The sequence below is a fragment of the Erythranthe guttata genome, chromosome 3, assembly GCF_056151865.1.
Source record: "Erythranthe guttata isolate IM_541 chromosome 3, IM_541, whole genome shotgun sequence".
Taxonomy (NCBI): Eukaryota; Viridiplantae; Streptophyta; class Magnoliopsida; order Lamiales; family Phrymaceae; genus Erythranthe; species Erythranthe guttata.
The window spans coordinates 574316-590556 of record NC_142535.1 but is presented as its reverse complement, the minus strand read 5'-3'; the positions used below and the strand labels follow the sequence as shown (position 1 = coordinate 590556).

Below are 16241 nucleotides of genomic sequence, written 5' to 3'. Positions count from 1 at the left end.
TAAATAAATGGGGAAAAAAAAAAACTTCCATATTGTTTGTAATATTAATTTAAATAAATAAAGAGGAGTATAGAAATAATAATACAAGAGCTGTAATCAGTAGAAATAAGAGAAAAATCAATGCTATAGTTCAAGAACAAAATCTGGGCCAAGAAGATAAGATTACAACTGCATAAACAAATCAATTAACTTACCAAATGGTTCTCAAAATAACAACATGAAATCAGAGTTATCGATCCATAAGCACAAATAACTAACACGTAATATAAGATTCATTACAAAACAAACAGGGATCACCCCGAAAAACGAAAGAACCACACTGATATGAACGTGCCAAATATCTGAGGCAGGACAGCAAAATGCTAGCTGGGGACTTGTGCATATCACCACCGCCCAACCGCCATGTCACAGCTAACTACCAAAATTACTCTGTACAACACAAAACGATAAGGAAATGTTAATATGGTTTTCGTTTTCTATTTTCAAACCGATACAAATGTCAAATGACTAGCACACCTAGTCAAAGAAACGAGTGAAACTCATCCTAGATTTCAAGAATAAGCATGACATAAACAGTGGGAGACCCTATAAAATGATAATAAGTGCAGCACAAGTACGGTTCTTGCATAGACTCGTATTACATAACCCTAGCAAAGGAGTTCCATTAACTTGGCAACAACGTGATTTGCCAGTAGAGAATCGTTTCAAACAACTGATTAACCATCATCCAAAAGTATGAAATTTGTCGAGCAATATCTAGAAAAGCAAAGGTCTCTCAAAAACACATCAACATCTCAACAGATTTGATAACCACTGAGTACAGGAGTACAGCAATTCATTCACTAATCAGTATGCACGATAAATATAGAGCGGGAAAACAATTAAAAAGAAAAGAAAAAAAAAAGGGGCAAGGCTTTAAGATGATCAGAACTTACATCAATATTGAAGATTCAGTCATTGAAACAGGTTTCACTTAGCAGCAAGTTCATCCTCTTTAATTACCATCTTCGTGATTTGCAGCCTCCTTGACATCAACTGTGAAGACCTCCTCCAGATCATAGCCAAGATAAGAATCACTCATAAAATAAAGTTGATAAGTTCTTTCTCCAGGTTCTGTGGGGGCAGTAAACTCGAGTTTCACTTTGGACTTCCTTTGGAGGGCAACCCTTTTAATAGCAAGCAGCTGATTGGTTTTAGTATCACCAACAACGAGCCACCATCCCTCTTCTTTCGACTTAGGATACCTAGGGGCATTCACGGGTCCTACCTCTGTCCTTCCTTGAAGATCTCGTTCAAGACTGACATGCACACTAATGTCTTCCCCAGCTCTAACATTATCCTCGTTAGTCACATCATATGTCAAATCAATATCCGGCAAACGATTACAACATCGAGCAATATCCATCAATTGTGAGTCAGACATTTGCAGGAGCTCTCGCCTTTCATCGTCGTCCATTTTGACCAAATCAGCAATTGTCTCGACCTTCTTCCCAGGATTTTCCATGCACCTCTTCGCCAACTCCTTTGTGAAGTGAGGAAGTTGGAGAAGCATTGAATCACGCTCCCACATTCCTTGAGTTACCATTTGACTTACTTCCATGGCCAAAAGCGCCAGATTAAGCCAGCCACTACTGGAAATAACATCAACCATAGCCTGAAGCAGCCTGCTTGCATTTATAACCACCTCTTGCTGGTCAGCGGCAAGGGTACCACCAATTGTTTGCCTAGAGAAGTGAGCTTGCAACAGAGCATTTGCCTTCACATTTGGATCTGTGAACTTTGGGTTCTCGAAGGAGAAACGCTGGTGATGGATCAACCTTCGTATCAACTCTTCTTCACCGGGTCTTATTGGAATCAGCTCATACTCTGAAGCTGAAGCCAAAATATCCAAGAGTCCCTTCAACTTCGTTTTAGATGTCAGAGACGAACTGAAGCGCTCGATTGTAGTGTAACTGATGTAGTAATAAGAAGAAATCAGGCCAAGATTCAAAGGTGACAGCAAAATATCTTCCTCAACGGCAACACATTTACTTGCTTCTAGATCGCTTAGTGTGCTTTCCACAAGCTCTGAGAGATGATCCGAAAGATGCCTGTGACTCACGCCCTGAAGATTGTAATAGTTCGGATTCTGAGTCAGCCTTCTGTACATAAGCGTCCAAGTCAGATAATCCACCGCATCCTGCTTGTTCTGAATAACCCCAGCAACCACCTCAGCATTGATATTATCGTGCATATAATGATGCAAATGGCTTTCCACTGGGAAGGCTTCAAACAGAAACTTCTTATAATATTCCTTCCGTGGCGCGTGACAGAGAATAACACATTTTCCTGAGTTGTCTATGAGAGGTCGACTAGCATGACCCATCATCTGCAATAAATCAGTGACTGGATAATCACTGTGAGCGTTTTCCCTGCCATCATAATACTGAGTTCCCATAACCACTACCAGATGTGCAGACAGTGGGACTCCCCAGCACATTGAACTACCCATAACGCAAACTTGAATCCATCCTGTTTCAAACAGTGTCTTAACTATATCCTGGTCTGTGCTGCTTAGGCCCTCGTGCAAATAACCTACACCAAATTTAATAGTTTCCTTCAACATAGGTTCCTTAATGTTGGCAACAAAAGGCTCCATCTCTTCAGCAGACCCTAATAAGAACAAAGGCTTTTCTTCATTGTCGACGCTTGAGTATGTCATCAGGTCCACAGCAGTGAGACGGGCATGCTTCCTTGTAGGAGCAAAAATAATTGCAGGTTTTCCATTCTTAGCATGCTGCACGATTGCAGTGTATGTAGGCTTTGTCATGGCTTGCATTCTAGCTTCATAATTAGCAATGTCAATACCCTGTATATGAATTTCCAGAGGCACAGGCCTTACACTAGGAGGAAAATTGAAAAGACCATGAGACGTAGCCCCAATCCATTCCCCCAAGTCCTTGGCATTCGCAAGAGAAGTAGACAGAGCCACAATACGAATTTTGTTTTCCACTTGACTAGCAATTGACCTCATCCTAGATACAATAACCTCCAGGATAGGGCCACCCTGACCCCCAATCAAATGGAGTTCATCAACAATGAAGACACTAACTTGCTGGATATGCTTCCGCTGTTTCCATCTGCGTGATAAAGCATCCCATTTCTCAGGAGTGCTGATTATTATCTGACCTTTATCAAGAAGTTTCAAGTCTGTTGCAGTCTCTCCAGTTAACTCAACCACCCTAATCCCGAGGCCCTCCCCAAATTTCTTCTTCCAATCCTGATATCGTTCCTTCGCAAGAGCTTCAATAGGCGCAATGTAGACAGCTCTCATGACATTATCAGGTCCCTTTTGATGATTTCTTAAAATGGCAAACTCAGCGCATATGGTCTTCCCACTTCCTGTTGGTGCAGCAACCAAGACATTGTCATCTGAGTTATATAAGATGGTGAAAACCTGGGTCTGGACGGGATTGAAATGCTTGAATTGCTGATAAAGGGCTTCATATGCTGGGTTCCTCAAGGCTGTCACAGGAAGGGGCTGCAAATCTAGCAACTCCGTTGCAGGAGGAAGCTTTTCAGGCAAGATTAGGTGCCTGAAAGAAATGGGAAGAACACTCTGTGCGCCTAGCCATCTATCAGACACAACATTAATGAAGTACTGAGGGGGCAGTGGTTCGAATATGGGAACAGTAAAATTCAAGGTGTGGTCCTCGTCAATGTATTGTTTCTTCAACATGAAATATTCATGATGAAGGATATTTTCCCCATCATTATCCTCAACTAAGATCCAAAAAGGCTCCACGTACCCGTGGACTTTGTCATCCCACTGGAAGTCAGGCGTAATGGTTAGTTCAACCCTCAAAACAGAGCGAGTAATTGGTTGAACATGTGCATTCAGGTTCAGCTTTGGGAACTGATGGATAAATTTATGAAGTGTTCTTCCCATCTTAGGAAAACGAATTAGTTCCCCAATCTCCTGAGAAGTGAGGTCATAATACCTTTCCCAGGCCAGATCTTTCTTTTCAATTTTCATTAAAATTTCATTTGGACTTCCATGGAACTGACGTAGTGGTGTCTGAACACTCCACATCCTCCTGCCTATCATTTTGCATAGTTTCAAAGCCTTCTCAGCTAATTGGGCCCATCCCCTTTTAAGTACTATCTCAAACAGAGCTCTCATTAAACGCCCAGCACTCTGCAAAAGAAATCAAAGATAAAAAAAAAAGTTCAATGAGAAATAATTTTCTGCCACGGAAGCGCAAATAATTGAAAATGTGGTAAAAACCAACCTGAGTGATGTAAACCATGTCAGATGTCAATGACAGTCCTTCAAGTTTCAATTGTGAAATATAAGCTTGAAGTAAAACATTGATTTTGGCACTAGGTTCCTCGAGACTCTCTTTGATTGGTATAGGGACCCGATCCAACAGCTTGGCAAGTTCCACCTTCTCATCCTGTCTCACCGTTACGTATTTGAACTCTTCACTAAGGGAGAACAGACGACAAAGTTCGATATCACCCATGGTCGGCTTTAAGTGCTCATTGAATGTTGAAACTGTCCCATGAGTTATATAGTAATAACTAGCAATGCGACCCAAGTCAGTGACCTGGAAATATCCGCTTTTCCGGTCATACTTCACCAGGTTATTCTTATCCAACACCGTAGCTGCTGAATGAATCTGAAATAGCACCACAAAAATAGTTATTCAACAGATAAACAGATCAATTAAATTCAAACCCAAATCAAAACTAGAATTCTAGAAGTTAAACAAAAGAGAACCATGTAGAATATTGACAGGATGCAAACTTTATCGGTGTATAATAACCACCAACACAACAACCTATTGGTCAACTGTGACTAATATGTTTGAGGTAGCTTCTCATTATTGAATCTATGGCCCGACGGGAGAATTAACAATATAATTATCGAATAACTGTTGCCTAGGTATGATATAACCATGGGTGTCAGGCTTGTTGACAAGGTTGGGCTAGTACAAGTGAACCTAACATTAATTACGACCCAAAGAAGTGAAGGGTTAGCCTCAGAGATAAAAATGATAATTAAAAGGAGACAAAATGAAAATTGACTTAAACACTTTTACAAGAAAAATGCAACTATCTGAGACAATAATAAACGTGTTTATTAAATCCAAGACAACCATATAATATAAATAAAACCAACCTACAATGCCAAGCTATACAACAGTTGGTAAAATCTTAAAAATAGCAAACATATGCTTACCAGATCGGCTCTTCTTTCCTCCAAGCTTCCATCTCTTTTCAGTGCATCAGCAGCCAAACCATAGAGGGTGGGGTTCCGCATCATGCGAACAAAAAGGTAAGTATACAAGAGCCATTTGCATGCTTCTTTAGCATTTTGTACAGTTCCAAGGACAATTTCTGCATTCAACTGATCAGCCAATTTAGAAATAAACTGACTTTCAATTGGAAGCTGCTGATTCATTAAGGACAGATAATATTGCAATTCACTGTGTCCAGTTATGATAATTCCTTCACCATAAGTGTCATACTGTGGCCTTCCAGCACGACCAAGCATCTGCATGACGTCTAGAGGACTTAACTCAGTCCATGCTCCTTTCTCGGGATTATAGATTTGTGTGCCTTTGATAATAACAGTATGAGCAGGCAAATTGACACCCCATGCTAGAGTTGCAGTAGAAACCAAGACTTGTACGTGCCCATCTGCAAAAAGCTCCTCGACAATTTGTCTATCTGCTCTAACCATCCCCGCATGATGAATTGCGAAACCAAATGGCAATAGGTCTTTGAGATCATTGCTCTTTACCAACTCCGTGTGAGACTGAAGAATTTCACGACTTGCACTATCCTCCTTCAAGAATTTACCAAGAGTGTCTTTTTCAAGGGCAGTATCACGAATTGCACGAGCTGTTTTGGATGTTTCCTTCCTCGAGTGCACAAAGATCAGTACTTGATGCTTTCCTGCAACACCAACCACCTTCTCATAACACACATCATTCATCAACTGAAATCTCTGTAATGGCTTCTTTACAGTAATCCCAATATACTGTTGGGCCAAAGGAACAGGCCTGTAACTATTATCAAAATGAAATAGCCCTTTCTCTAGTTTAACTCTTAAAAAAACTGCCACGTCGTCGTAGTTTGGAAGCGTAGCAGATAATCCCACCAGCCGAATGTGCTCTTTTGTAGTTTCAATCTGCCGAACAGTTCTCGCTATAATACTTTCAAGCACAGGGCCTCTATTGTCATGCAGAAGATGGATCTCATCGATAATGAGAAGTTTTACAAGCTGTGTATATGTGCGGTCACCTGATTTTCTGGTAATAATGTCCCACTTCTCAGGAGTAGTCACAATAATCTGAGTTTCTTCAATCTGCTGACGAGTCAATGATTGGTCTCCACTCAGCTCTCTAACAACGACACCATATTGCTCCAGACGATTTGACAGGTTACCTACTACCTCAGCAACCAATGCCTTCATAGGTGCAACATACACAATCTTATAATTGCTATGATTGATAGACCCGTCATCATTCATGTTCAATGCAATCTGCTGAAGTATGGTGAGCATAGCAACATTTGTTTTCCCAGCCCCAGTGGGAGCACAAAGCAAGATATTTTCTGCACTGAATAGAGCAGTCTCGTAGACTCTACTCTGGACCCTGTTCAACTGGCTCATTCCTTTAAAAGCTGGTTGTGCCCAATCAGGAATATCAGAGATCTTCACGAGTTTTTCGCCAGCAGCTAAAGGCATTGGCTTCAAAGCTGGCACATGAACTTCTTCATAACCCTTCCTATGATTTCGATAAGATCCCACAGGAAGCTCGCACTTCTTGTTTGCCATCAGCAAGCCACCTTGATTAAAGGCAAGGTTATCTAGATCGAGAAGTTGGCGCTGCCCTTTTAACCAACCACCATCCGCATCTCTATCAACTCGCTCGTGACGGTCCCTGACACCATCTCCTCCATCGTCCTTTAGCCGCCGAGCCTCCTCCCTAATTCTTTTCTCCACATCCTTTTGTCTCTCTTTTGCAGTCGCTCGAGTGGCATTCAATTGATCCAGGATCGCAACATGATTTGGTCCTAATCCCTTCATTTCCTCTTCAATCTCCTTCCTCTTTTCTTGGTCTTCAGCCCTTGCCAGCCGGGTACACCATACTACCTTCAACCGGTTCCGCAACAAGTACTTGATAAGATTAAAATTTTCAAACTGCAGATGCACCAACAACTTATTCTCAACTTCACGGTCATCACCTTCAGCAAGAATTTTGAGAACCTCTTCAGCAAGCTTCTGACTCTGTTGGGGATCAATATTCTGGTCATAAGCCTGTGAGATCTTCCTCTGAAGCCAATATGCATCAATGTCCTGCACATTCAAGGTCATCCCTTCATTAGCTTCCTGCTCCTCATCATCGTCAATCCCACCCATCTGCATAGCACCAGAGCCATCTACTTCCGCCACATCATCATCATCCTCTTCGTCCTCAGGTACCATATCCAGATCGCTCTCTTCCTCCTCCTCTTCATTCTCTTCAAACTCAACAGCAACACCTACATCATCATCAAGACCGTCATCTCCATTGACAGCAGCATCACCAGCATCACTAGCATCGTGATAATCGGTAACGAGCCTCCCGATTTTTACAAGCTCATCAAAAGTAGAGACGGAAATTGGGTTCAACAACTTCTCTATTTCCTTCTTCTTATCAGGATTCTTCAAGTTATCATTCTTGAGAACAGCCAAAATCTCGTCAGCAGCGCCACTAACAATATTCAAAGGCTGCCCACCCAACTGCTGCTGAATAACACTGAGCATGGCCTCATAAGCAGCCCTCGTTTCTTTAGTCTTGGGCTGGTAAACACCTTCCTCCGACGAAGTGAGCACACTCTCCTCCTGAAGACGCCTCTTTTTGCTCCTAGGTTGAGCAGCATCAAGGGCAGGCTCCCTCTCCTTCTTCTTCTTAGATTTCTTAAGTTTCTCCTCCAATTCGGGGGGTTTATCCCTAAAAGCACGGTCGCCGAAAGATTTTGGGTCGATCTTCCCCCACAAAGTTTCGGGCTCCCCCGTAGGCTCATGGGTGTCACGGGGGCGAGAATCGGTTGTAAGAACGAGACTCGAGTTAGCTCTATACTCGTACTGCTTGAATCGAGCATGGGCTTCGGCACCACCACCTGGGTGAGCCATCTTGTCCAGTCAACAGCCCAGGAAATTACCTAAATTACAACAAGCAAAAGCATGTATCAGTAACTAATCTGAAGACGATTAATCCACACCTCAAATCTGAACATTATAAGGAGATTTTATGAGGAAAGCAACTACGCTTCTACTTAGGTTTTGGATATTTGGGGGAATTGAAAAATAGGAAAACAAAATTGAGCCCTAGAATCACTGACAGCAAAATAGGGGAAACGAGAATGACCTAAAAATCAGAGAGTGACAAGAGAACTCACCGTAAAGCGGAAACCCCAACTGAATCTGCCGTCGCCTGATACTATCACCGGATGAACAACGGAAAATATTTGAGACGGAGCAAAAGCTCATATACTCGGAAATGAATTATTACACATGTATCGTGTATGTATAATGAGTACGATGAGAGTTGGGGCAAGGGTTTATTTGTGGCGGCCAAGAATTATAAACCGGCCTTTTGCACCCCTATAGAAACATTATATTTGCACATTGCACCCTATTTTAGTATTTTTAGGTATAAAATTGTAAAAGATAAAATTTATGGTGCAATGTGCGAATTGAGTGCATTTAAAGGGGTGCAATCAGCCAATTATTATGAAGCTTTGTTAGATTATAAATTAGGGTTAACTGCAAAAAAATCCCTTAGCTTTGGACGATTTTGCACTTTATCCTTGAACGGGAAAAAAATTGCACTAGCATACCTGAACTTAATAAATTGTTGCACCAACAACTAAAAATTCTAGTTTTTAGCCAAATTCTTCCCTGAATTGCATACGTGCAACTCACAGTTCTATTCACGTGATTTGGATTCCGGTCAGTTTTGGCCAAAAATGGGCATTTTGAACATCGGTGCTAAGAATAATAATATTCAGGTATGCTCGTGCAATTTTTGGTTGGCAAAAAAAAATAGGAGATATGTTTTGTTGATTTTGAGAGAGTGCCTTTTTGAAGTATCAGGTATTAAATTGAAGATTATAAAAACTTCACTTTGGGGTTATAAAAGTTATGGGGTGAACATGTAGTTTTCAATATGTTGAATTTAAAGGGTATTTTAGTCTTTTCATGACCAACACGCCCAATCGCATAAGCCGCAAGTGTATCACGCTTCAAGCTAATAGAGACTTTATTGACTTTGACTAATTTTCATAAGGGGGTCATTGCTAAATCTTTTAATACAAGAATTTTTTCGACAATTAGAGATTACGGGTGGTTCTTACAAAAATCTACTTGAGAAAGTAATTGAACCAAAGTTTATTTTCGTGATCGGAAAAATTGCATTTATTGATAATTGAGAAAGAAATTGGGCATAAAATATATTTCATTGCATTTGTTGTTAAGAATTACAAATATTTATAGACATGATATTTATTGCTATTCTCATGAGAAGACATTTGTTCCACCACTTGTCTCGTCGATAAAAGCCCATGTGCTAATAATGCTAGAAGTCCATATGTATTGTAACACTCCATCTTGAACATAACATTATTATATCGGCTATTAAATTTGGATGAGTAGAGTAAATGCCTCGTTAAAAATCTTGTGACGGAAAATCTAGTGGGACAAAAAATCGGTCAAAAGGAAAAGAGAATGCATGACTCAAATTCAAGCTGTGTGTATAAGTTGTTCGTGCATAAGTTGTCTCGTTAAAAACCATAGTTGGAAAACCCAATGGGAGCAAAACCAATTATAAGGAAAAAAAAGAGTGTTGTACACCGTTGCTCCCCTGAATTGAGCAATATAAGCCCCCGATACGGGATGTTAAATTATAAGTTGGCTCGCTAAAAATCTTGAGCTGGAAAACTCTGCAGGAAAAACCGGTCAAAAGGAACAAAAAAAAAAAAAGAAAAAAAGTAATACATATTATAGTTTTTCATGTTCCCCTGAAACAAGTAATATAAACTTCAAAAATAGCTATTTCGGAGGTCAAATATTGCCCCGTTAAAAACCTTATGTCGGAAAAACTCATATGGAAAAAAGACCCAGTAAAAGGAAAAAAGAGTGCAACATATCATTGGTCTATCTTTACCTTAGGCATTTTAAATCCATCGGAGTTTTGTATATTGATATCAATATTCAGTGAACCATATAGATAGACTGTTCACCTGTTAGACGTATGTCCATTCTCTCATGCACAACCTTAGGAAACGAAAAAGGATTGCATTCATTATCATTAACTGCGTTTAATCATAATCAATCCCATATCGGGAAAGTCCTTGAGTTATAAGGCAGACATTATATCGTACAATTTTATTGTTATTATTCCTCTAAAGAACAAATCCCCATTTATATCAAGGAAATTTTACATTGTTCGGAGATTATACAACTTGCCAGTATTTATTTAGTTTTTTCTAAGAAAGCCAATTCCGATTTAATCGCTTTCTCTCATTTAGGCCAAACTCGGCTCTAGCGACAACCTGTTTTTGAACATGTTCACTAGCATAATCTTCCTAGAAAATTATAATTGCCTTTTTCGGCATATATATTAAGCTCTACATAATTATTTGGAGCGTGTTTATTATGACCGGTTTATATAGTGGATTTAATTAATTCATATTAGTGAGAGCATGTGCTACAAAGTACTGATATTTATCCCAAGTAATGCACAAATTTCATCAAAATTATTTTGATCGAGTGCCTCCCGTACTATCCATTCTCATATGTCCAGGGTATAGTAACATGTCTAGAAAACGTAAAAACTGATATTGTGCGTATATAATACGCACATGTGAGACCATCTATATGATGTGTCTCACAAAAATCACAAATATTATTAAAATATTGGTTCACTTAAAAAGTTGTATTAATCCATTAATATTACCAACATTTTTCATTGAAGGTTATATGCAGGGATTTTCTAAGTAAAACAAATAATAAAATACTCTTCAGAAATCGGGATCCTCATCTAACGAATGCCCTTTACTATATTATGTATTTTTACACATTATTATATTTTATGGACGTTCCCATACTATCATGCAAAATCTTTTGCCTGTATATTTCAGGATTAACCAATTGATTGGCATGGTGACATAGAAACTTATGCGAGTTAAGGTTCTACTATCATCTTTCTCAACTCTTGGCCATTCATCTTCATCGTAGAATCACAAAAAATAACTAAGTGAGTGCAAGGAATTTGTCGGGATTTAAAAGAGATCAATTTTTAGTGGAGTGAAACAGAAGGATTGAACGATCTCAAAAAGAAGATGAATCTCAGACAATCAACAACAATTTAAAAGAAATGAAAACTGCTTATATGTCTTTATTGGGATGGAATTTGCCTTGAGGTACGGTCTTTTATGGTTTGATTTACTCATAAAAAATATACTTGTATACATTTCAAGTAAATATCAGATTTGTACATTTTTATGAATTTTATATAACAATTGTTGGTCCTATTTGTTGGCAGAGGATCCGGACACGAGTGAAGATCCATAATTTCCGAGCAAAAGTCGGTGCATAATCTGCGATATGTATTTCTGTATTTTTGTCTTGAATCTTGTACTGTTTTCTATGTTCCTTTGTAGCTTTTGATCATGTCTTAAATTTGTTATTGTGTTTATCTAATGTTCAATCTCAGTGTTTGAATGAGTGGGATTTTAATAAAATTTGGGATCTCCATACCTTCTAAATTTATTTTTTGTGGAATTTTCACATTTATTATTCCTATTTTTGTATCTATAATAGTAATATAATTGAAAAGTATGGGCTATTTGACAAATCCCCCCTCATTCATTTTTTTAAGAAAATTGTAAAAACATGAAAATTTCTACAGCAAACAAATGGGGTGGGAGGTGAAATTTGTGAAGGGAATGGGGTGATTATTATATTAATATAAATAAAGGTAAAGGTTTTTGTGTAATTTACTACAAAATAATACATCAAAGATTTAATCCTACATCAATCAACTAATCTGACCAACCAAGTACAATATTGTATCCACCAAAACCGAATCCCTACAGTGTATTTTGAAAACTAAACTTTAATCCCATCCCAACCCATCACTTCGTATTAATTAATAATCTAACTAGCATTTTCAAGAGTTAAAAAAAAATTAATTTAATACATAATAAGAAAATATAGTACATGCACGCACATAGTAAAATTTAATAGGACGAACGGCAAAAAAGCTCATCACATGGGACTTAAATGCACATTGGTCCACAAAGAAAAAACAGTCTCTTAATTAAACTCATCTCCATGTCTTTAGTCTAAAATACCTTCCATAATATAATTCTTATTAATTCCATCCATTATGCTCTAACTTTATTAATATTACACATTGACCCCGAATTTAAACAAATATATCACATTAACCCCCAAAATATTTTTTTTCAGAAAATAAATTTTTTTCTGAATTTTTTTTTTCCGGCCAGATTCCGTTGTTGACCGCCGGTCTCCGGCGTTGACTTTTTTTTTTTGAAAAAAATATTTTAATTAATATTAGTGTCTTGACTACTAAATTACTATCCTAGACAGTAATATTACCAGGGACAGTAATATTATGAATATTATTTTCCCGAACAGTAATATTATTAGTATTATTGTCTAAGACAGTTAAATTACTGTTGGAGACAGTAATTTAGCAGCCACGACAGTAATATTAATTAAAATAATTTTTTATAAGAAAAAAAAATTTTAAAAAAAAGTTCTGTCTCCGACAGTTAAATAACTGGTGGAAACAGTAATTTAGCAACGAATACAGTAATATTAATTAAATTGTGTTTTAGAATAAAAAAGTCAATTAACAGTTAAATTACTGTCTCCGACAGTTAAATAACTGCTGGAGACAGTAATTTAGCAACGAATATAGTAATATTAATTAAAATATTTGAAAAAAAAAAATTCAATTAATAGTTAAATTACCGTCTCCGACAGTTAAATAATTGTTGGAGACAGTAATTTAGCAGCAAAGACAGTAATATTAATTAAAATATTTTTAAAGAAAAAAAAAGTCAATTAACAGTTAAATAACTGCTGGAGACAATAATCTAGCAGCCAAGACAGTAATATTAATTAAAATATTTTTTTTTAGAAAAAACAAAATTATAAAAAAAAAAAAAAAAAAAAAGTCAACGCTTGAGACCGGCGGTCTCCGATGGAGGCGGGTCAAAATTGAAATTATGGTTAAAATTGGTTAATTGATGAAATTTGGCTAAATTGGGGTGTAAATCATGAAATTGGAGTTGAATTGGGTTTCAACGAATTGGGGGTAATCTTGGTATATATAAAAGGATTTTCCTTATTTGCAAATAATTTTGAATGAGCTGGATTTATTTGAAAAACAAAAAACTTGGATGTCCCTCTTTTAATTAAGTGCCCTTGTCATGGGCCTTTTTGTGATTAACCCAATTTAATAATGTATTATTATTCATATTTTGTATAACATTAGTTTGTTTAAATTTTACATATTAAGATTTATAATCCAAATATATATGTTTAGATTTAACAAATTAAATTTCTATCTTTATCTCTTAAGATTTGAGATATATTTGATGAAAATTAGGAGATTGATAATTGTTGAAAATTAGTAGAGAAAAAAATATTAAAAATAAATAATTAAAGAAATACCATTAGAGTTTTTTAGATTAGGATTTTGTTTTTATGTTATCTTGATTGAAATTGTAGATCTTTCAAGTTACAATACTTGTTATAAATACTTAAACGAGAAGATTGTTATAAATAGGATTGGGCATGAGTTGAGTCGGGTAATCATCGATCAATTATATGTTTGCCCGACCAATCATTTATGTTGAAAATTGAAAAGCATTACCGGCCCGATCATTGTGGGTCGAATAATGGTTGGGAATTGATTTTGTTCGGAAAAAAAAATGAATCTGTTGGTTCGAAATTATCTGCCATCTAATTGTTAATATTTTTTTACAATAATAATATTATTTTATCAACTTAAAAGTAAAAATTCAAATTTTTGGGAAAATTGATGTTAAAAAAAAACTAACCTTTCAAGAGTTTTTTAACTAAAGAAGAATAGGAAATAAGTAAATACATAAAGAAGAATAGGAAATAGGAATTGTAAAATAAGTATTTAGAATTTAGATGCTTATAACTTTGTATTTTGAGTTTTTGAGTTTTGACTTTTTTAATATATTATTTTATGTTTTAAACTTTGTTTTTTCGCTAAAATTTATTATCATTATTTTATTAATTAATTATCAATAAATATTTACAATACTTTTGTAATGATAAAAAAGATAATTGGTCGGATAATTATATGCAAATTGGCTTTTGAGTAAACTTTTTCTTAGATCAATTTTTTTTATTCCATTAAATACTTATCAAAGTACAAGGAGGTCTCGTTAAAAATCTTGTGGCATACACAAGGAAAATGATACCCCTACAAACGAAAGGAATAAAAAAGGGGACGGGCATAGTCCTATTATGATCTATTGCAAAAACGCCCAAAAATAGGGCTAAAAGAGAAAAAACAAAGACTACTATTCCTAAGTAGAGTAAATCTCGATAATTGCAGAAAGGCCCCAAGGTGGGGGTGAAAATGCAATTTAGCCGAATCTGCAGAACAGCCCAGCTTTCTTCTGTAAATTGCAGAAACGGCCCAGCCCAGCACTCCTTGCTTCTTAATTATGTATATTTCAAAAACGGTCCCTTTAGGGGCAAAAGTGTAATGCACCAAAACTTCTTTCAACCAGCCCAAAAGACGTTTGAGTAAACTGCAAACCACCGACCGACTCATTTATACACTCTGTTAAAATTATCGGTATGCCTATATGAGTCGGTTAATTATCGTTTATCAACCATTAAAAGTGGGTCAAAAGTTAGTCGGTTGGAAAATCGACTCATGTTCAACCCTAGTTATAAGTACATAATCGAGAAAATTTACAATTTATGTTGTTCAATGTGACGATGTATTCAACATACTCGTAGTCATATGAATCATTCAAAATTATATTTATTTTTCAATACTGAGATTTTGGTAAATTCCAAAAATTTGAAATTCCTAATTTCCTTTGTCAATTTACAAAATCCGATCAGTACGAAACGAGTTTCGGAATCTCGATCTCGAATGCCCATCCCTACCTACTTAATCCAAACACCAATCATAAAATAAGACTTTCTCCCCGTGCTACTATCAGACTGATCTCCGAAGCATTACAAGAATTGATCCCGGTCCAACATGGTTCAACCCATCCCCTTAGTTTACCTTTTTTTTTTTTTGGTTTTTTGATGCTGCTTTTCTTCGAAGTTAAATGTTTTATATTGATATATGTGTTTTCAAGATACATATAATGGAAAAATGTAATAGAAAATATTTCGAATTTATGTGACTTGAAATGCTTAATCAATAGTAATGTTTTGGATCTAACCATTTTACGATGAATCATTTTGATAAGCTTTATCGAATACCAATAAAAAAGAAAAAGAATTTGAGGCGAATTTTGGAGTTACGATTTTATCCATTCAATTAAAGATTTTAACTCACAAGAGTTTAACGATGCCAATTTTATTTAAAGTTCATATTCATTGGAGGTATATACTTGAATGTTGCATAGAACTGTAATGATATGTTTAAGTGGGCCAGGCCAATGGGCTTACAATTTTTTAATTTACTGGGTCACGAGCCCAACTCTGAAGATCACTACAACGAAGGCCCAATCACCTTCAGATAAGGTTTGGTCCGGCAATCTCAATTAATTATCTCCAGTCCAATCAACGAGGTTTAAATAAAGATTTTAACTTATTTGTTAAGGTACGTTCAATACTCGAACAATACAACTCCTCGTATTCTCTCTACGACAATTGTAATCCACACGTCTGACTCGAGCGTTGGAGGGGTTTCCACCAGATCAACCTCCGACTTAGTTTACTTGTTCTTTAATCGCAGGTATCTCAGGGTCCACTTTCCTCTTTCAACTCATCATACTTCAACTACATCGGCTGATCCATCTTTAAAATCATCAAATTGATTATGTGGAAATGAAATTTCTGACCAAATAAAAAGAAAAGAGATCTTGTTTTCTCGTTAAAATTCAAAATCTGCCGCATATCCTGTTTTTTCAGAATTCACAGTCCTTCTATTTTTTAGAATTTTCAG

At 36.7% G+C, this 16241-nt stretch overlaps 1 protein-coding gene across 1 annotated transcript; it reads right to left on the bottom strand.

Moving 5' to 3' along the window:
• Nucleotides 1-106: 106 nt before the first annotated feature.
• LOC105953673 (DExH-box ATP-dependent RNA helicase DExH12) lies at nucleotides 107-8715 on the bottom strand. Its single transcript, XM_012977352.2, has 5 exons — nucleotides 8434-8715; nucleotides 5225-8196; nucleotides 4272-4661; nucleotides 936-4177; nucleotides 107-429 (listed from the first exon to the last, which is right to left on the bottom strand). The coding sequence occupies exons 2-4, from the start codon at nucleotides 8165-8167 to the stop codon at nucleotides 995-997; spliced, it is 6516 nt and encodes a 2171-aa protein (XP_012832806.2). The 5' UTR covers nucleotides 8168-8196; nucleotides 8434-8715; the 3' UTR covers nucleotides 107-429; nucleotides 936-994.
• Nucleotides 8716-16241: the final 7526 nt, after the last annotated feature.

Coding starts and splice junctions, on each gene's coding strand:
- LOC105953673 (XM_012977352.2), bottom strand. CDS start 8,167: ATGGCTCACCCAGGTGGTGGTGCCGAAGCCCATGCTCGATTCAAGCAG. Junction 4,662..5,224: donor AGGAAAGAAGAGCCGATCTG/GTAAGCATATGT, acceptor GTGCTATTTCAG/ATTCATTCAGCAGCTACGGT. Junction 4,178..4,271: donor ACATGGTTTACATCACTCAG/GTTGGTTTTTAC, acceptor TTTCTTTTGCAG/AGTGCTGGGCGTTTAATGAG.